At 50.6% G+C, this 20,818-nt stretch overlaps 1 protein-coding gene across 1 annotated transcript in view; it reads right to left on the bottom strand.

Annotated features, from left to right (window-relative positions):
- Window positions 1–20,818, bottom strand: part of LOC140384384 (uncharacterized) — a 198,117-nt gene that overhangs the window by 8,713 nt on the left and 168,586 nt on the right. The window contains exons 19-22 of the mRNA XM_072466033.1: window positions 17,881–18,031; window positions 17,010–17,079; window positions 15,324–15,486; window positions 13,468–13,625 (exon numbers count right to left, since the gene is read on the bottom strand). Of these exons, the coding sequence (XP_072322134.1) occupies window positions 13,468–13,625; window positions 15,324–15,486; window positions 17,010–17,079; window positions 17,881–18,031 (542 nt within the window). The remainder of the gene's footprint in view (window positions 1–13,467; window positions 13,626–15,323; window positions 15,487–17,009; window positions 17,080–17,880; window positions 18,032–20,818) is intronic.

The raw sequence follows: 20,818 nt of genomic DNA, 5'->3' as shown, positions 1-20,818 counted from the left end.
TAAGGGAGTCCAGCAAATGGAGGGGGGTGGTCCGAGGGGGAGAGGAGCATCGGGTGTCGCAGTATGCGGACAACCTGTTGCTGTATGTGGCAGATCCAATGGAGGGGATGGTGGAGGTCATGCGGATCCTAGGGGAGTTTGGGGACCTCTCGGGCTATAAGCTCAATGTAGAGAAAAGTGAGCTCTTTGTGGTGCATCCAGGGGACCAGGGAAGAGGGATAGACGACCTACCGTTGAGGAGGGCGGAAAGGAGCTTTCGGTACTTGGGGATCCAGGTAGCTAGGAGCTGGGTGGCCCTGCACAAACTTAATTTGACGCGGCTGGTGGAGCAGATGGAGGAGGACTTTAAAAGATGGGATGTGTTGCCACTCTCGCTAGCGGGCAGGGTACAGTCGATTAAAATGATGGTCCTCCCGAGGTTTCTTTTTGTGTTCCAGTGCCTTCCTATTATGATTACCAAGGCCTTTTTTAAGCGGGTAGGTAGGAGCATCATGGGTTTTGTGTGGGCAAACAAGACCCCGAGGGTAAGGAGGGGGTTTCTGGAGCGCAGTGGGGACAGGGAGGGCTGGCGTTGCCGAATCTGGGTGGCTATTATTGGGCAGCCAACATGGCGATGATCCGTAAGTGGGTAATAGAGGGAGAGAGGGCGGCATGGAAGAGGCTGGAGATGGCGTCCTGCAAAGGAACGAGCCTGAGGGCGCTGGTGATGGCACCGCTGCCGTTCTCGCCGACAAGGTACACCATGAGTCCGGTGGTGGCGGCAACTCTAAAGATCTGGGGGCAGTGGAGACGACATAGGGGTGGTGTGGTCCCCAATCCGGGAGAACCATCGGTTCGTCCCAGGAAGGGTGGACGGGGGGTTTCGGAGCTGGCATCGGGCAGGGATCATAAGGATGGGGGACCTGTTTATAGACGGGACGTTTGCAAGCCTAGGGGCGCTGGAGGAGAAGTTTGGGTTACCCCCGGGAAATGCGTTCAGGTATATGCAAGTGAGGGCGTTTGTGAGGCGGCAGGTGAGGGGATTCCTGTTGCTCCCGGCACAGGGGATTCAGGACAGGGTGATTTCGGGTGTATGGGTCGGAGAAGGCAAGGTTTCGGCGATATATCAGGAGATGAAAGAAGAGGAGGAGGTTTCGGTAGAGGAGCTGAAGGGCAAGTGGGAGGAGGAGTTGGGGGAGGAGATTGAAGAGGGTTTGGGCGCTGATGCCCTGAGTAAGGTTAATTCCTTTTCCTCATGTGCCAGGCTCAGCCTGATACAGTTTAAGGTTATTCACAGAGCGCATATGACAGGGGCGAGGCTGAGTAGGTTCTTTGGGATGGAGGACAGATGCGGGAGGTGCTCGGGAAGCCTGGCGAATCACGCCCACATGTTCTGGTCGTGCCCAGCACTGGATGGGTTCTGGAGGGGTTTCGCGAAGACTATGTCCAAGGTGGTGAAAGTCCTGGTCAAGCCAAGTTGGGGGCTGGCATTATTTGGGGTGGCGGACGAGCCGGGAGTGCAGGAGGCGAAAGAGGCCGGTATTCTGGCCTTTGCGTCCCTGGTAGCCCGGCGGAGGATCTTGCTCATGTGGAAGGACGTGAAGCCCCCCAGTGTGGAAGCCTGGATAAGAACATAAGAACGTAAGAACTAGGAGCAGGAGTAGGCCATCTGGCCCCTCGAGCCTGCTCCGCCATTCAATGAGATCATGGCTGATCTTTTGTGGACTCAGCTCCACTTTCCGGCCCGAACACCATAACCCTTAATCCCTTTATTCTTCAAAAAACTATCTATCTTTATCTTAAAAACATTTAATGAAGGAGCCTCTACTGCTTCACTGGGCAAGGAATTCCATAGATTCACAACCCTTTGGGTGAAGAAGTTCCTCCTAAACTCAGTCCTAAATCTACTTCCCCTTATTTTGAGGCTATGCCCCCTAGTTCTGCTTTCACCCGCCAGTGGAAACAACCTGCCCGCATCTATCCTATCGATTCCCTTCATAATTTTATATGTTTCTATAAGATCCCCCCTCATCCTTCTAAATTCCAACGAGTACAGTCCCAGTCTACTCAACCTCTCCTCGTAATCCAACCCCTTCAGCTCTGGGATTAACCTAGTGAATCGCCTCTGCACACCCTCCAGTGCCAGTACGTCCTTTCTCAAGTAAGGAGACCAAAACTGAACACAATACTCCAGGTGTGGCCTCACTAACACCTTATACAATTGCAGCATAACCTCCCTAGTCTTAAACTCCATCCCTCTAGCAATGAAGGACAAAATTCCATTTGCCTTCTTAATCACCTGTTGCACCTGAAAACCAACTTTCTGCGACTCATGCACGAGCACACCCAGGTCTCTCTGCACAGCAGCATGTTTTAATATTTTATCATTTAAATAATAATCCCTTTTACCGTTATTCTTACCAAAATGGATAACCTCACATTTGTCAACATTGTATTCCATCTGCCAGACCCTAGCCCATTCACTTAGCCTGTCCAAATCCCTCTGCAGACTTCCAGTATCCTCTGCACTTTTTGCTTTACCACTTATCTTAGTGTCGTCTGCAAACTTGGACACATTGCCCTTGGTCCCCAACTCCAAATCATCTATGTAAATTGTGAACAGTTGTGGGCCCAACACTGATCCCTGAGGGACACCACTAGCTACTGATTGCCAACCAGAGAAACACCCATTAATCCCCACTCTTTGCTTTCTATTAATTAACCAATCCTCTATCCATGCTACTACTTTCCCCTTAATGCCATGCATCTTTATCTTATGCAACAACCTTTTGTGTGGCACCTTGTCAAAGGCTTTCTGGAAATCCAGATATACCACATCCATTGGCTCCCTGTTATCTACCGCACTGTTAATGTCCTCAAAAAATTCCACTAAATTAGTTAGGCACGACCTGCCCTTTATGAACCCATGCTGCGTCTGTCCAATGGGACAATTTCCATCCAGATGCCTCGCTATTTCTTCCTTGATGATAGATTCCAGCATCTTTCCTACTACCGAAGTTAAGCTCACTGGCCTATAATTACCCACTTTCTGCCTACCTCCTTTTTAAAACAGTGGTGTCACATTTGCTAATTTCCAGTCCGCCGGGACCACCCCAGAGTCTAGTGAATTTTGGTAAATTATCACTAGTGCATTTGCAATTTCCCTAGCCATCTCTTTTAGCACTCTGGGATGCATTCCATCAGGGCCAGGAGACTTGTCTACCTTTAGCCTCATTAGCTTGCCCATCACTACCTCCTTGGTGATATCAATCCTCTCAAGGTCCTCACCTGTCATAGCCTCATTTCCATCAGTCACTGGCATGTTATTTGTGTCTTCCACTGTGAAGACCTACCCAAAAAACCTGTTCAGTTCCTCAGCCATTTCCTCATCTCCCATTATTAAATCTCCCTTCTCTTCCTCTAAAGGACCAATATTTACCTTAGCCACTCTTTTTTGTTTTATGTATTTGTAGAAACTTTTACTATCTGTTTTTATATTCTGAGCAAGTTTACTCTCATAATCTATCTTACTCTTCTTTATAGCTTTTTTAGTAGCTTTCTGTTGCCCCCTAAAGATTTCCCAGTCCTCTAGTCTCCCACTGATCTTTGCTACTTTGTATGTTTTTTCCTTCAATTTGATAAATGACATGGCAGGGTTCATTAAGCTGGAGAGGATTAAGTTTGCCTTGAGAGGGTCTGCGCAGGGGTTCTTCAGGCGGTGGCAACCGTTCCTAGACTATCTCGCGGAGCATTAGAATGAGGTCGGTCAGCAGCAGCAGCAACCCAGGGAGGGAGGGGGGGGTCTCTTTCGGGGGGGTATTTGGGCGGGCGGGGGAGGGGGTATTCCTCGGGGTACTTGTAAAAAAAAAGCATATGGGAGGGTTAATATGTGCGGGAGAAACCCATTGTATAAGTTCTGTATTATGTTTGATTGATATGTTTATGTTTTGTTCCGTTCTTTTCTCTTTTTCTTTTCTGTAACGGGGGGGGGTTTAATTGGTTGAAAATTTTTGTTGGAAAAACTTTGAATAAACATATTTTTTTAAAAAAGTAATTGCTTCTTCAGACGATCCTTGAGGGGTGCCGGCACCCGGCGTGGTGCATGAATTACAGGGGTGGCGTTCGGCTTGAGCAGGATTTTATATCGGTATGGGAGCTTGCCCATCCCATTGAATACGCTGTGGTACTGCGTGATAATGTCATCTAAGCTTCCGGTTGCGGCTATGCAGAGCTAAGTCGCACGTTCGGCAGCTCCCGCTAGAAACGGACTTTTGGGCTCTTTTTAGAGCCCGTAACGGCGCTTGCTCGACGTTTCCTGGTGTGGGCACAGGAGCAGCAGGAGTTTCTCCAGCGCTGCTTTAGGGAGCTGAAAGCGGATCTGCTGGAGCCAATGAAGGCGTCAATTGATAAGCAGCTGGAGACCCAGACGGCCCAAGGGGCGGCGATCCGGGAGGTCCGGCAAAAGGTCTCTGAGAACGAAGATGAGATCCTAGGCCTAGCGGTGAAGGTGGAGGTGCGCGCGGCGCTCCATAAAAAATGGCAGGAGAGGTTCGAGGAGATGGAGAACCGGTCGAGGCGGAAGAATCTACGGATCCTGGGCCTCCCGGAGGGATTGGAGGGGTCGGATGTGGGGGCCTACGTGATCACCATGCTGAATTCGCTGATGGGAGCGGGGTCCTTCCAGGGGCCCCTGGAGCTGGAGAAGGCCCACCGAGTGCTGGTGAGGAGGCCCAAGCCCAACGAGCCGCCGCGGGAGGTGCTGGTGCGGTTCCACCGGTTTGCTGATCGGGAGTGCGTGCTAAGGTGGGCCAAGAAGGAGCGGAGCAGCAGGTGGGAGAACGCGGAGGTCCGGATCTACCAGGCTTGGAGCGCGGAGGTGGCGAAGAAAAGGGCCGGTTACAACCGGGCGAAGGCGGTGCTGCACAGGAAGGGGGTGAACTTTGGCATGCTGCAGCCGGCGCGTCTGTGGGTCATCTATAAGGACCGACATCATTATTTTGAGACCCCAGAGGAGGCGTGGGCCTTTGTCCAGGCCGAAAAACTGGACTTGGACTGAGGGCCAGGGGCAGGGGGCCACGGTGAACGGATGGTTGGGGATTGTTGTGTTGCATTTTGAGGGGGGGGGTCTTTGTTCATTGTTGGTTCTTTATTTTTCGGGGGTTGGTTGGGCACTGTTTCAGTTGGGTCCGCGGGTGGGCTTGTGGAGGGGGGCAGGTAAACGGCTTGGGGGGTTGATGGCCGGCAGGGGGGATGGGACCCCGCGGCGGGGGGTGAGGCCTGGGATGGGGGCCTGAAAAGGGAGCTGTGCCAGAGGAGGCAGGGCCGGGCGAGTGGAAAGAGCGGGCTTTTCCCCACGCTAAGGGCTGAAGGGGGCAAGGTCGGAGCTGGGAAGCGCGGGCTTTTTCCCACGCTAGGAGTGGAAGGGGGAGGGGGAGAGCCTGCTGGTGGGCAATAGGAGGGGAGGGAATGGTCCACAATGGGAGGGGTCGAGGGAGTGGCGGGAGTGGCAGGGGTCAGCAGGAGTCGGCTGACTTACAGGAGTGCAATGGGGGGAGCAATGCAGCTAGGGGGGGACCTAGCTGGGGGTGAGAGGGTGGGGGGCGGGGGTGTGGGGCGACCGGATTGCTGCTGGAATGACCAAGGGGGACCTAGCTGGGGGAAGGGGTCATCGAAGCGAGCAACAGTCCCTGGAGAGCTCAAGTAGTGGTGGTAAAGACCGGGGAGAAGCATAGGATGGTCATTGACTACAACCAGACCATCAACAGGTTTACGCAGCTGGACGCGTACCCGCTCCCCCATATAGCCGACCTGGTAAACAGGATCGCACAACACAAGGTTTTCTCCACGGTGGATCTCAAGTCTGTCTACCACCAGCTACCCCTCCGTAATAGTGACCGCAAGTACACTGCCTTCGAAGCAGATGGGCGGCTCTATCAATTTTTAAGAGTTCCCTTTGGTGTCACTAATGGGGTCTCGGTCTTCCAGCGAGAGATGGACCGAATGGTTGACCGGTACGGGTTACGCGCAACGTTCCCGTATCTGGATAATGTCACCATCTGCGGCCATGACCAGCAGGACCACGACACCAACCCCTGCAAATTTCTCCAGACCGCGAAAATCCTTAACCCGACATACAATAAGGATAAATGCATGTTTAGCACCGACCGTCTAGCCATTCTAGGCTACGTAGTGCGAAATGGAGTTATAGGCCCCGACCCTGAGCACATGCGCCCCCTTATGGAGTTCCCCCTCCCTCACTGCCCCAAGGCCCTGAAGCGCTGCCTTGGGTTTTTCAGCTATTACGCACAGTGGGTCCCCAACTACGCAGACGAAGCCCGACCCCTAATCCAGTCCACAACCTTCCCCCTGTCGACGGAGGCCCGCCAGGCCTTCAGCCGCATCAAAGCAGACATTGCAAAGGCCATGATGCGCGCCATTGATGAGTCCCTCCCCTTCCAGGTCGAGAGCGATGCGTCTGATGTAGCTCTGGCGGCCACCCTCAACGAAGCGGGAAGGCCCGTGGCTTTCTTCTCCCGTACCCTCCATGCTTCCGAAATTCGCCATTCCTCGGTCGAAAAAGAGGCACAAGCCATAGTAGAAGCTGTGAGGCATTGGAGGCATTACCTGGCCGGCAGGAGATTCACTCTCCTCACGGACCAACGGTCAGTTGCCTTCATGTTTGATAATGCACAGCGGGGCAAGATTAAAAACGACAAGATCTTGCGGCGGAGGATAGAACTCTCCACCTTCAACTACAAGATCTTGTACCGTCCGGGGAAGCTAAACAAGCCTCCTGTCCCACGGCACTTGTGCCACTGCACAAGTGGACCGCCTCCGAGCCCTCCACGAGGACCTCTGCCACCCGGGGGTCACTCGTTTCTTCCACTCCATCAAGACCCGCAGCCTGCCCTACTCCATCGAGGAGGTCAGGACAGTCACCAGGGACTGCCAAATCTGTGCAGAGTGAAAACCGCACATCTACCGGCCAGAGAGGGTGCACCTGATAAAGTCTTCCCATTCCTTTGAACGCCTCAGCATGGATTTCAAAGGCCCCCTCCCCTCCACCGACCGCAACACGTATTTCCTGAACGTGATTGACGAGTACTCCCGGTTCCCATTTGCCATCCCCTGCCCAGACATGACCACAACCACCGTTATCAAGACCCTCCAGGGTATCTTTACACTGTTCGGTTTCCCCGCGTACATACACAGTGATAGGGGGTCCTCCTTTATGAGCGACGAACTGCGTCAATTCCTGCTCAGCAAGGGCATCGCCTCGAGCAGGACGACCAGTTACAACCCCCGGGGAAACGGACAGGTGGAGAGGGAGAACGGAACGGTCTGGAAGACTGTTCTACTGGCCCTACGGTCCAGGAATCTCCCAGTCTCCCGCTGGCAAGAAGTCCTCCCGATGGTCCTCCACGCTATCTGGTCGCTGCTCTGTACAACCACAAACCAGACACCTCATGAACGTCTCCTTGTTTTCCCCAGGAAGTCCTCCTCCGGGACCTCGCTCCCAACCTGGGTAGCGACACCCGGACCCATCCTGCTTCGGAAGCACGTGCGGGCGCACATGTTGGATCCGTTGGTCGAGAGGGTCCACCTGCTGCACGCTAACCCCCAGTATGCCTACGTGGCGTTCCCTGACGGCCGGCAAGATACAGTCTCCCTTCGGGACCTGGCGCCCGCCGGAAACCCTCGCGCACCCAAACCATTACCCCCCCCCCCCCCACAGGAGTGGGAGGGGTCAGTACTCCCGCCGCTCCTGCCTAGGCCCGCCCACCCACCGATGCCCCCTACAGGCGCCCCCCCCCCCCCCCCCACCCCGGTGTCAACCGTTTGCCCCAACAGCGCCGCCTAGGGGTGACGAAGCTGCCAGGGAGGCCGAAACCACGCTCCCGGAGTCGCAACCACCGGGACCCCCACCAGAATCACCACCAAAGCCGAGGCGCTCCAGAAGGACGACCAGGTCACCCGATCGACTGATTGCTTCGCTATGACTTTAACTGTGAACGAACGCTTTGTAAAAGCCTCGACAGCACGGTACCTCCATTCCTGATCATACCATGTTAAAGGCGACTGTTACCACTGGCCACCACCCCTGCCGGACTCTTTTTTAACAGGGGGTGAATGTGGTAGTACCAGGTATTGCGGTACCTAAGAGGTGGATGAGCATTGGTTAGACCCAGGAGTTTACCATTGGCTGTTGTTATGTAGCTCCGCCCTGACAGGCGGAGTATAAGAAATGGTGCCGTCCCAGCAGCCTTCACCTTCTGTACCGAAGCTGCTGGGGAACAAGTTCTAGTAGATTAAAGCCTTCAGTTACGAAATCACTTCGTCTTGAGTGTAATTGATCGCGCATCAGGAGGAAGGCACAGGGGGCGGTATATGAATATGGAGAAAAGGCGAGCCGGATGCTGGCGCACCAGCTTCGGAAGCGAGAGGCAGCTAGGGAGATCGGGGGAGTTAAGGATGGGGGAGGGAGCATGGTGCAAAGTGGGGTGGGTATCATTGGGGTCTTCAGGGACTTCTATGAGGAACTGTATCGGTCCGAGCCCCCACTGGAGGAGGGAGGGATGGGTCGTTTTCTGGACCGGTTGAGATTCCCGAGGGTGGAGGAGGGGCAGGTGACGGGGCTGGGGGCATTGGTGGGGTTGGAGGAGTTGGTTAAAGGGATAGGAAGCATGCAGGCGGGGAAGGCACCGGGACCAGATGGGTTCCCGGTCGAATTTTATAAGAAGTTTGCGGAACTGCTGGGCCCCCTGTTGGTAAGGACCTTTAACGAGGCAAGGGAAGGAGGGGCTTTGCCCCTGACGATGTCTCGGGCGTTGATCTCCTTGATCCTGAAGTGGGACAAGGATCCCCTACATTGTGGGTCATACAGGCCGATCTCACTCCTAAATGTAGATGCAAAGTTGTTGGCGAAGATTTTACCCACGAGGATAGAGGACTGTGTGCCGCAGGTCATTCACGAGGATCAGACAGGGTTTGTGAAAGGGAGACAGCTGAATACGAATGTACGGAGGCTCTTGAATGTTATAATGATGCCGGCGGTGGAAGGGGAGGCGGAGATAGTGGCGACAATGGATGCGGAGAAGGCCTTTGATAGGGTAGAGTGGGGGTACCTGTGGTAGGTGCTGAAAAGGTTCGGGTTTGGGGAGGGATTTGTCAGGTGGGTTAAGTTGGTGTATGAGGCCCCGGTGGCGAATGTGACCACGAACAGAAGGAGGTGAGAGTATTTTCGGTTACACCGGGGGACGAGGCAGGGGTGTCCCCTGACCCCCCCCCTGCTCTTTGCACTGGCGATTGAGCCCCTGGCCATGGCATTGAGGGAGTCGAGGAATTGGAGGGGGATGGTGCGGGGTGGGGAGGAACATCGGGTATCGCTCTATGCGGACGATTTACTGCTATATATGGCAGACCTGGTGGGGGGAATGCCGGAGGTGATGAGGATTCTCAGGGAGATTGGGGATTTCTCTGGGTATAAACTCAATATGGGGAAGAGCGAGTTGTTCGTTGTTCACCCAGGGGACCAGGAGAGGGGGATTGGTGAACTCCCACTAAAAAGGGCGGAGAGGAGTTTCAGGTACCTGGGGGTCCAGGTGGCTGGGAGTTGGGGGGGCCCTACATAAGCTTAACTTCACGAGGCTGGTGGAGCAGATGGAGGAGGAGTTTAAGAGGTGGGACGTGCTGCCACTCTCCCTGGCGGGTAGGGTGCAGTCAGTTAAAATGACGGTGCTCCCGAGATTTTTGTTCCTGTTCCAGTGCCTCCCCATCCTGATCCCTAAGGCCTTCTTCAGGCTGGTTAATAGGAGCATTATGGGGTTTGTGTGGGCGCAGAAGACTCCGAGGGTGAGAAGGGTGTTCCTGGAGCGGTACAGGGATCGGGGGGGGGGGGGGGGGTTGGCGCTGCCTAACCTCTGTGGGTATTATTGGGCCCCAACGTGGCGATGGTGCGTAAGTGGGTGATGGAGGGGGATGGGGCGGCATGGAAGAGGAGGGAGATGGCGTCCTGTGTGGGCACGAGCCTGGAGGCGCTGGTGACGGTGCCGCTGCCGCTTCCTCCAATGAGGTATACCACAAGCCCGGTGGTGGCGGCCACCCTCAAAGTTTTGGGGCACTGGAGACGTCACAGGGGGGAAGTGGGGGCCTCGGTGTGGTCCCCGATTCGGGGGAACCACTGGTTTGTCCCGCGGAGGATGGACGGAGGGTTCCTGTGCTGGCACAGGGCAGGTATTAGAAGGATGGGGGACCTGTTTGTGGACGGGAAGCTCGCGAGCCTGGGTGAGCTGGAGGAGAAGTTTGGGCTCCCCCCCAGGGAACACCTTCAGATATATGCAGGTAAGGGCGTTTGTTCGGCGACAGGTGGTGGAGTTCCCACTATTGCCGCCGCGCAGGGTGCAGCACAGGGTGCTGTCGGGGGTGTGGGTTGGAGAGGGGAGGATCTCGGCAACGTATCAGGTGATGCAGGAGGAGGAGGAGGCCTCGGTGAAGGAACTAAAGGGTAAGTTGGAGGAGGAGTTGGGTGAGGAGACTGACGAGGGGACGTGGGCGGATGCCCTGGGGAGAGTGAACTCTTCCTCCTCTTGCGCGAGGCTCAGCCTCATACAATTTAAGGTGCTGCATAGGGCTCACATGACCGGGGCAAGGATAAGCCGGTTCTTTGGGTGCGAGGACAGGTGTGTTAGGTGCACAGAGAGCCCAGCAAACGACATGTTCTGGGCGTGCCCAGCGCTGGAGTACCTTTGGAAGGGTGTAGCGAGGACGGTGTCGAGGGTGGTAGGTTCCAGGGTCAAGACGGGCTGGGGGCTCGTAATATTTGGGGTGGCAGAGGAACCGGGAGTGCAGGAGGCGAAAGAGGCCGGTATTCTGGCCTTTGTGTCCCTGGTAGCCCGGCAAAGGATTCTTCTTCAGTGGGGCGGTGGCAACCGTTCCTAGGCTTCCTGGCAGAAAGTTAGAAGATGGTCAGCAGCAGCAGCAACCCGGGGGGGAGGGGGGGGTGTTTGGTTTGTTTTTCTTGAGTGGGCGTGTATATTTGCTTTTGTGTTGATGAAGGCTGTTAATTTATTATTTATGTATATGGGGGTTTATTCTTTTCTTTCTGTATTTTGGTGTTGATATTTTGTGAAAATTTGAATAATAATAATTAAAAAAAAAAAGATAATGTCATCTATGTCGGCTTGCAAGTTACCATCAGGCGAGGCCGTCGCCGGTGATGATGACATGGTGTGGACTCGCTGAACCAGGTTCAGGAGTTTGCAGGCTCGAGCACCGAGCAGGGATGCTCTGTCAGGCCCGACGATTTCAAACCGCAGTGTTGCCTTGATCGCCTTGTTGGATACCCCTAGTTGACACGAGCCACTGGCAGCTATGGCATTGCCATTGTAGTCAAGGAGCTGGCAGGCCGGTGGAAAATGCTTGGTCTGGCGCGGATGGTGTCGAAGTCGGATTTTGAGATGAGGTTCGCCAGTGCGCCGGTGTCCAGTTTGAACCGGATGCGAGCCTTGTTAACTGTGAGGACAGCACACCACTCGTCGTCGGGATCCACACTGAGTATGGATAGGCATTGCGCCGTTGTGGTGGAAGGCAGCTCATGTGTAGTATGATGCCCACCCGGTATGGGGACTTGAGGCACTCAGCATCGGGTCTGTTGGGCTGTCGGGATCGGAATCTGGCATGCCTTGTTGTATTGAGCGGACACTTCTGCAGCGCAGCTGGGATCGCTGGCTGATGAGCGGTGGAGCAGATCTGCAAAGGGCTGCGTAGTGGCCAAGCTTACCACACTGTAGACACTGGCGTCCTTTTGCCGGACATTGCCGCTTTAAATGGGCGGAGCCACAATTTGGACACGTCATGACGCTGACGTCAGTGTGTTCCGTGCGCCATCGCGCATGCGCAGTGTGGTCGGTCGACGAACGCACCTGCGCAGTCGGGTTGTCGGGCTCGTCGTCCACTCGGTCGTGGCGCGCATGCGCAGGGACCCTGGAAAAGCACGCGAAACGGCCACTCTCCTCGATGCTCAGGCCCTGCTTCTGTGCAATGCACCCGTTCCGCCTCATGGGAGGCCAGCTTTGCAGTTTCTGCCGCCCTGATGTGGGAGTAACGATTCTTAGCATGTTCATGGACAACGCACGTCTCGATAGCGACAGGGAGGGTGAACTGTTTGATTTTCAGGAGCTGCTGCCGAAGGGAGTCGGAGTGGACCCCGTAAACGATTTGATCCCGGATCATGGAATCAGCCGTCGAGTCAGTTACATGACTGCGCTCGGATGCGGAGATGGATCAAGAAGGACTGGAAAGGTTCATCCTTACCCTGAAGCCTCTGCTGGAAAACGTACCATTCAAAGCTCTCATTCACCTCAATGTCGCAGTGGCTGTCGAACTTCAGCAGGACTGTTTTGAATTTAGTTTTGTCTTCGCCTTCAGCGAACGTAAGGGAGTTGTAGATGTGGATGGCATGGTCCCCTGCTGTTGAGCGAAATAGCGCAATCTTTCTGCCATCTGATGCGGCTTCGAGGTCGGAGGCCTCGATGTACAAGAGGAACTTTTGCTTGAAGATCTTCCAATTGGCGCCGACGTTGCCGGAGATGCGGAGCTGCGTAGGAGGCTGGACGGCGCCGAGGTTGCCGGAGATGCGGAGGAGGCTGGATGTTTTCCATTTCACCGGATGGCTGCTTGCTGGTCAATGCTGATTCACTCTAGTTAGGTACGTCAATATCAGTATCGCTCTGGTACCATGATGTGTTAGGCTGACTGGTTCGATGTGGACTGCACTTGATGCAGGGAAGCTAGAATCAGACGTCTAACACTGGAGAAAGTCCAAAACTGTTTTATTCAACGATAGAACTGATACACATGTTCAGCTGTGGGTTGACACTATACTGAACTGACTGGAGACCTTGTATTAGCCTGACCAGATTTACTCGCTACCGCATGGTGTTTGCACTGGCTAACTCGTGGACTCTGACTGTCTCAGTGGCTGGGTCCAGAGAGAGCGGGAAACCTAGTGCCCTCTGGCTTTATAGTGGTAGCGTCCTGTCTGGTGATTGGTTGCACTGTGTTGTGTGCTTATTGGTCAATCACTGCCTGTCTGCACTTCAGTATATACATGAGTAGATATTATGACAGAGATTGGCGTGCTTCTCATGCTGTGTCGGAAGATAATACATTTTATTTTCATCTCAGATGCTCAGCCTGATGTCAGTGGAGTTAAAAATTATGGAATATGTAAAAGGAGCTGCTGATTCATTGTCACCCATTTTACATGATAGCACAAAATGTAGCCTGTCGTCGAAACTGAAATTCCTGATATCTGGTATTATCTTCATTATTACTCTCTGTCCCTCTCAAGGACAATAATATTATGTGACCAGCACTGCACACTATAACCCTGACCAGTAACTTGACCTTTAACAGCAACAATTAAACCTTTTTAGATGTTTCATTCTATCATTTTAACACTAATCAGCAACGTTTTGTGAAGGATACAGTGCTGCTGCCCAGAGGCGGGAGGCTGATAACTGATGGTGCCTGTGTTAGGCGGAAGAAGCCTGTTGATCCTGATGGATGAAAGTACAGACGAGCCTTTGGAGTAAATACCTGTCCCATCTTCATTGGCATGAACAGTGCTGGGAAACATATTTCATCTACCAGAGTCAGAGAAAGACATGAATAAGTTAACATCTGCATTTTAATGGTCTTTTTAAGATAATTTTCACTCCTCTTCTGAAATCAGCCTGTTGGAATGAGATGCCCTTTTAATAAGTTTTTACTCGTCCTGGCTGAGGTAGAATGTTGGCCAGGACAGCAGAAGAGTTGAAATAATAAGCTTCAGCTCAGCAGATGATCTTAGAAATATTATAACTTTTACGAGTGTAGGCGGGTGGCACAATGGTTATCACTGCTGCCTCACAGCGTCAGGGACCCAGGTTCGATTCTGACCTTGGGTGGACTGTCTGTGTGGAGTTTGCACGTTTGCTCCATGTTTGCATGGGTTTCCTCCTGGTGCTCCAGTTTCTACCCACAGTCCAAAGATGTGCCGGTTAGGTGGATTGGCTATGCTAAATTGCCCCTTAGTGTCCAAGGATGGGCAGGTTAGGGTACAGGGATAGGGCAGGTCGGATGAGGGAGTGAACCTGGATAGAGTGCTCTTTCAGAAGGCAGACCCGACAGGCCTCCTTTTGCACTCTAGGGATTCTATGGTAATAAAAGATATGATGGAGCTTTTACATCCAATTGAATCAGCAATTGACTCTTAACTACCCTCTGAAATGACCTGGTTCATGGGTAATTAGGGATGGGCAACAAATACTAGCATTGTAGCAATGCCCACATCCCAAAGAATGTTTGGGCAGCACGGTAGCACAAGTGGATAGCACTATGGCTTCACAGCACCAGGGTCCCAGGTTCGATTCCCCGCTGGGTCACTGTCTGTGCGGAGTCTGCACGTTCTCCCCGTGTCTTCGTGGATTTCCTCCGGGTGCTCTGATTTCCTCCCACAGTGCAAAGACATGCAGGTTAAGTGGATTGGCCATGATAAATTCCCCTTAGTGACCACAAAAAAGGTTAGGGGGGGTTATTGGGTTACAGGGATAGGGTGGAAGTGAGGGCTTAAGTGGGTCGGTGCAGACTTGATGGGCCGAATGGCTTCCTTCTGCACTGTATGTTCTATAATTAAAGAAAAATCTTCCCGAAATTATACTAAAATATATTGCACCTTTATTTTCAGTCCCATTCAGGTGCAACTCTGACTTTAAGTTGTCTCAACTCTGGCCTTATTCGGTAAATTACCTTATTCATGGGATTAAGGACATAGCCTGCAAGAGAGTTCCTCCTCCTTCCCATTATCACCTCTCTTGGCTTCTATCCCCTGCATCTGCAGTGGGTAATTGAATGCCATTGTACTTTGGGTGGAAATTCCAGATCTCTTAAGTATTTCAAATCACAGTTACTCCTTTAAGAGATGGGTGCGGTGCAGGGAAAGAGGGAGGCAAAAGCCAGGACTGACATCGAGAGATGGAAAGACGAGCAGTGCTGAGGAAGAGTTATGGGTAGCATTGATTTTCTTCGACAAGTGCACACACTTCCTGAAAACACTGACACAGTCCCTGTAAAAGATGGATATTTCACATGAATGTTCAGGATTTTAAGTGAGGGCTCCAGCTGAGATTAAGATTTTTAATGTTGAAATAGCCAAGCCATTTGTGTTTGAAATTGACCCAGAGTCCATGTACCGCAGTATTAATTGCCTTAAGGAGAGATGGGAAGAAAGTTGGCAGTAAAATAATAATCAAAAGGTTGACTGTATTTCAACTTGTGTGAAGTGTTTTAGCCACATCACAAACCTTTACTTCTGTTGCCATTTTTGATGTCTGAATGCAGGTGAAGTCTCTTCTGGACTGAAAGTTGTTTCTCAATCTTCCGACGTGCCTCAGACTGAAGATTTTCAATTGCACTTTGTTTGCTTCTCCACATGTTCTCCTCCAGCACTTTCATTCTCTCCCAAACCTAAAATACAACATCATACTCCTCACTGAAGTGCAGTGGGCTTTACCTTATATTTTCACTGTAAAAACTTGGGTCTGAATGCGGTCCTGAATGATGGGGTGGAGTTTGCTTCTCTGTACTGCCTGTAAGAGTCCTGGTGATGTGAATTTGTACAATTTAAAACTAAAATAATGGGAATATGCCTTATCCAGCTTTAATTTGAGAATCTCATTCAGAGGGTTCACAAACATGGGAAATGCAAACATGTTGCAGGAAGTTGGGTCAGAATAGAGGGAGCTTCAGAACAAAATTTAATTAGAAAACGTTTTTGGCTGTATTTCTTTCTCCCTTGACTGATTCCTGCTCTGCGAGAGCAACCCTGCTACCATTCTCCACCTCCTTTATTCTAACAACGCACTGGAGAAGGGTCACCCTACCAGCTTTTCACCCCCTTCAAACAGCATTACCAAATTATGGAGGTCATCACAGATGAGAAAGTACCCTGATTTAATAGTGGCGCAATTCTGAGACAAAGGAACAAAACAATCCCTGCTTTGATCTGTCAATCTCAGCCTTAAATACACTATGAATTATCAATTGATAAAACTAACGATAAAAATAGTGATTCTGCCAGGGAATAACATTTTCCCTTCCTCCTACATCCCAAAGATTTAAAAACCCCATCATTGCAGCATTTGAGCACTGACTTTTGGACATATTTTGACATTTCATCTATTGTTTTCAACATTGGTGGCATCCTACACTGTAGGCCTTGACAAATTCAAACTATAAAGGAGACTTCACAGCAATATAGTCTGCTACACCCGAGACAATTATTTTACTCAACCAATTGAAAGTAAAATTATATTGGCAGCATGGTTAGGGACAGCATGAGTGGATAGCACTGTGGCTTCACAGTGCTAGGGTCCCAGGTTCGAGTCCCCGCTGGGTCACTGTCTGTGCGGAGTCTGCACGTTCTCCCCGTGTCTGTGTGGTTTCCTCCGGGTGCTCCGGTTTCCTCCCACAGTCCAAAGACGTGCAGGATTGGCCATGATACATTGCCCTTAGTGACCAAAAAGGATAGGAGGGGTTATTGGGTTACGGAGATGGGGTGGAAGTGAGGGCTTAAGTGGGTCAGTGCAGACTCGATGGGCCGAATGGCCTCCTTCTGCACTGTATGTTCTATGTTCTATGGTGGCGCAGCGGTTAGGACTGCTGCCTCATTGCGCTGAGGTCCCAGGTTCAATCTCGGCCCTGGGTTACTGTCCATGTGGAGTTTGCACATCCTCCCCGTGTTCGCCCCCACAAACCAAAGATGTGCAGGGTAGGTGAATTGGCCACGCTAAATCGCCCCTTAATTGGAAAAATGAATTGGGTACTCTATATTTATTTTAAAAAAGAAAGTAAAATTATAGTTGTTGATCTACATCTACAACTGCCATAAGAAAGAAGATCATCTTGTGTTAAGATCTAAAATCAAAATGGTAAATGGTTCAAACTAACTTTATTTACCCCCCCCCCCCCCCCCCCCCACCCCCACTTACATCCTGTGGAAGTTTCCTCTTCAACAGCAGGCTCCTACTCACACTCATCTTCTGTTGTTTTTTAGCAGCACTGTGGGAGAATGAGACAGATAAACACAGCGTGGGTGTAACAACCAGAGCCGAGTCTTTCCACAATCATTGCAATGGGATGCATCAGTCAGCCATGAGAATGTGACTTCAATGGATCTCCAGACAGATTAGCAAGACAAGTTTCTAGATGAGACATCTGGGTTGTAGAATCCTTGTTAACTTGGTAGATAAATATGCCACCCAATATATTATTGCATTCTGAAGACGGAGACTCTGTGCTGAATTAGCCCTTAGTTGGAGTAACAGTTGGAGGTACTAAAATTATCCACAGTATTCCTCGGCCAGGAGGGATTAAATCAGCCAGGGTTCCCATTCCAGATCAAATGTCTACCAATGTCATTCTCCATCTGCAGGATATGGGGCCTCCCCAAGTGCAAACCCAGTGTGTCCCAAGCTTCCCTCACTCTCACCAGGATATGCCAAGATGGTATTTTATGCCTCTTCACAATGGGAGCAGTAATGGGCAGCATCTCTGTTCTACTACTTCATGCCATACCTAGAGGTGAGAACCTTCCTCCCCAAAATGTTCTCTTTACATCTCTTCCCCATCCCCTCTAAAAATTTTAATCTTGTTCTGGTGCAGCTACATGACCAAATTACCATTTTCTATGTGTCAGCCTAGTCTTTGTAGCACTGAAACCCCAGGTACTACAGAACTGTATTTTGAAGTCCAAATTTACCATCTTTTAAATAATTTAAAATAAACTTTATTCTCACTTTAATAATCTGATTCCTATCTCTTTATTTCTCATAATTAAGTGGTTTAGGTGGCCTTCCTCACCTTTTCAGTGGTGGTTTCGGGCTGGTTTGTGGTGACCTGAAGTCTCGAGCTGAGAGATTAAATGTCCTTCCTTCCTTTGTCTGTGTGTCACATTTCTGGGTTTCAGCTGTTGATTGTGCATTCTCTGATCTCAGCACCCTCTCTGGCACATCTGTTTAAAAATACAAACTTTGATTGCTTTACATTACCCATTTCAGTCTTGGAAAAATAAACTTCAATTAAAATTCATCAGAAGCACATGCTTCAAAGGTACTGTAACACCTGAGCCTGTAACCTAAATGTTGAACTCTGTCAGGTCAGGATAGAGCAGGAAAGTCGGTGAGGTTCATTTCAAAGAATAAATTAAATTACATCTCAAGATAGGAACAGATGTCAAAGGCACTTCAATGATTGTTAACTCATGCATCCGGAAAAGAAAGAACTATTGCAACATCCAACTGTACCTTGACCAAAAGATTTTCATTTCCAGCCATTCCACATGTTGATCATACTTTGTGCAAAGAAATTCTGTCAGATATCATTCAAAAAATCTACCTATTGACTGTTTGAATCTAAGCTTCATCTCATTGGAATGATATGCATTCATGTATTTCAAGTGTTCTGTATTATTTAATATCGCGAAGTACAGTCGCCACTAAGACCAAAGAATCCTTATTTTTCCCGTCTTATCTCATATCGGAGTTCTCTGAACAGAATCAGGGGTGTGAGCGTGCTCTGCTCCATCTCCAGGTTTTGAATTTTTACCTTTTGCCTTAAGTGATAGAAACTGGACATAATACTCAGGTGCAGTCTAACTCAAACACTCAGTATATGCATTTCAAACATTGGCATGTTTATTCAACAATACTGTTCAGCATTCTGCACTTTTATATGGCTTGTTGTTCATTGCAAATCTCCAAACAAGTTTTAACTTCATTTTTAGGTGGATTTACGGTGGCGGTAGGAAGGGAAAAGTTGCACACGAGGTGGCTCCCACTAGGGCACTTAATTTTTAACCATTTTCTTCCAGTTTCTGGGGATATTTTGCGTAAAATCCCATCTGATCAATGGTATAAGGTGCCCATATAAAGGAAATGCCCAGAAGGACCAGGGCAAAGAAAATTGGAGATAGAAATTCGTCGAAGGGAGGGACTTCTTGTGGTGGCATGTCAGAGGAGGTCACGCCCAAGGTAGCTCCCACCAGGGGACTTATTTTTGGGGGCTTTTTTTGTCCGGTTCCTGGGGGCAAACTCTTCTCATAAGAAAGTAGAGGGGTCCAAATGTGGAAGCATGTCAAAAGGCTACAACTAAGAAGTCTGTGGATGGAAATTCTTCAATTGAATTGGAGGCTTTGCATCGAGCCTCAGCAGGGAAGATGGCGGCAGAGGCTCCAGTGGTTGTGGCCACCCCGATCATGGCAAATATGCTAAATGGGTACTGGCTACTGAATTTGAAAAACAATTTGAAAGGCATTTTAAGAGGCAATGGAGAGTGATGTTTGATATTCTCTGAAAATCAATTAAGGAGGCACTAGGTCCTGTTCATGAAAAGTTGGAGAGGATTTTGGAAGCTGTGAAGGAGCATAGCGAGTCGTTGAATGGGATGGAAGCGGCTTTGTCGCGGTAAAGCGACCAAATTGCCTCACTGGAGGCTGAGTTCTCGGTGGCGGCGCAGAAGAATAAGAATCTGAGGGCAAAGTCAAGGAGACAAAACCTCAGGATCATGGGTTGGTGGAAGGTGTACTTTTCACATATGTTCAGTAAGATGGTGGGGGAGGGTGTACTGGCATCCTCTCTAGAGTTGGACAGGGCCCATCGAGCACTCTGGCAGAAGCCTCTGGTAAATGATCCACCACTGGCGGTTTTAGTCAGATTTTGCAGCTTCCAGGAGAAGGAGCGGGTCCTGAAGTGGGCCAAAGAGAATTGTGATCTGAGATGGGAAGGAAGTCACATTAGAATATGCCAGAGTGTTGGTGTGGCGCTAGCGAAGAAGCGGGTGGCCTTTAACAAGGCCAAGGCGACTTTGTACAAGAGGGGAGTGAGGCTTGGAGTTCTGTACCCTGAGAGGCTGCATGTTACCTTCAGGTCAAGGGACCATTACTTTAATCCTTCAGAGGATGCTGAAGCTTTTGTTACAGAGAATGGACCGGGTTTGAGTTAAATGGGCTCCAGGTGGACTTGTTGCGGTTGTTTATGGGATGAGGTTTTGGGGTATTTTGCATATATTTGTTGTTATTTCTTTGTTTTGGGGTTGGGATCGGAGTGTTTTACATAAGTTGTATGGTGGGTGATGGAAAGCTAATTGTTTTGTGGGTATCGTTTAAGGCAGTATTCCTCTTCTCTTTGGAAATATATGGCTCCTGGTGGGATCTTGCTCTTGATAGGGGTGTTAAATTTTGTTGTATTCTTGTAGCCGGTATGGGTTGGGGTGTTTTATCTCTTTTTTCAGCCCTGGGTAGTGGCTACCTCTCGAGCAATAACTTTTTAGCTAACGAACAGAAGCGAGCTCGGGGTGGGGGTGCTGCAGCCTGTTGAATCTGTTTTTTGTGGTTCAATGAGCCTAACATTTTTGTTTGGTTTGTTCGGAGGGAGTGTTGTTCTTTGGAATGTAATCAACATGGATGTTCGGGTGGGGCTTGATTGGGGAGGGGGAGAAGGGGCAGGAGAGGGTTAGCATTTCTGACAGTGATCAAGGGGTTTTCTTTGTTTCATTTTTTGGGCTGGTTTGGTGACCATCTTGGGTGGGCCTTGGGCCTACATCCTCTGGGCAGATACCAGGTTGAGGGGGAGGAGGGAGGCCCCACCTGGAATGCAAGAAGATTAGAGGGCTCAGTAAAAAGGTCGAGAGCCTTCTCTCACCTAAAGAATCTGAAGGCTAATGTGGTGTTTTTGCAGGAGACCCATCTGCGGGTGAGGTACCAGACCAAATTGCGGAAGGGGTGGGTGATCTAGGTCTTTCA

The sequence above is a fragment of the Scyliorhinus torazame genome, chromosome 10, assembly GCF_047496885.1.
Source record: "Scyliorhinus torazame isolate Kashiwa2021f chromosome 10, sScyTor2.1, whole genome shotgun sequence".
Taxonomy (NCBI): Eukaryota; Metazoa; Chordata; class Chondrichthyes; order Carcharhiniformes; family Scyliorhinidae; genus Scyliorhinus; species Scyliorhinus torazame.
Note: the sequence above shows the minus strand (reverse complement) of the source record. Positions and strands in the feature narration are given on the sequence as shown.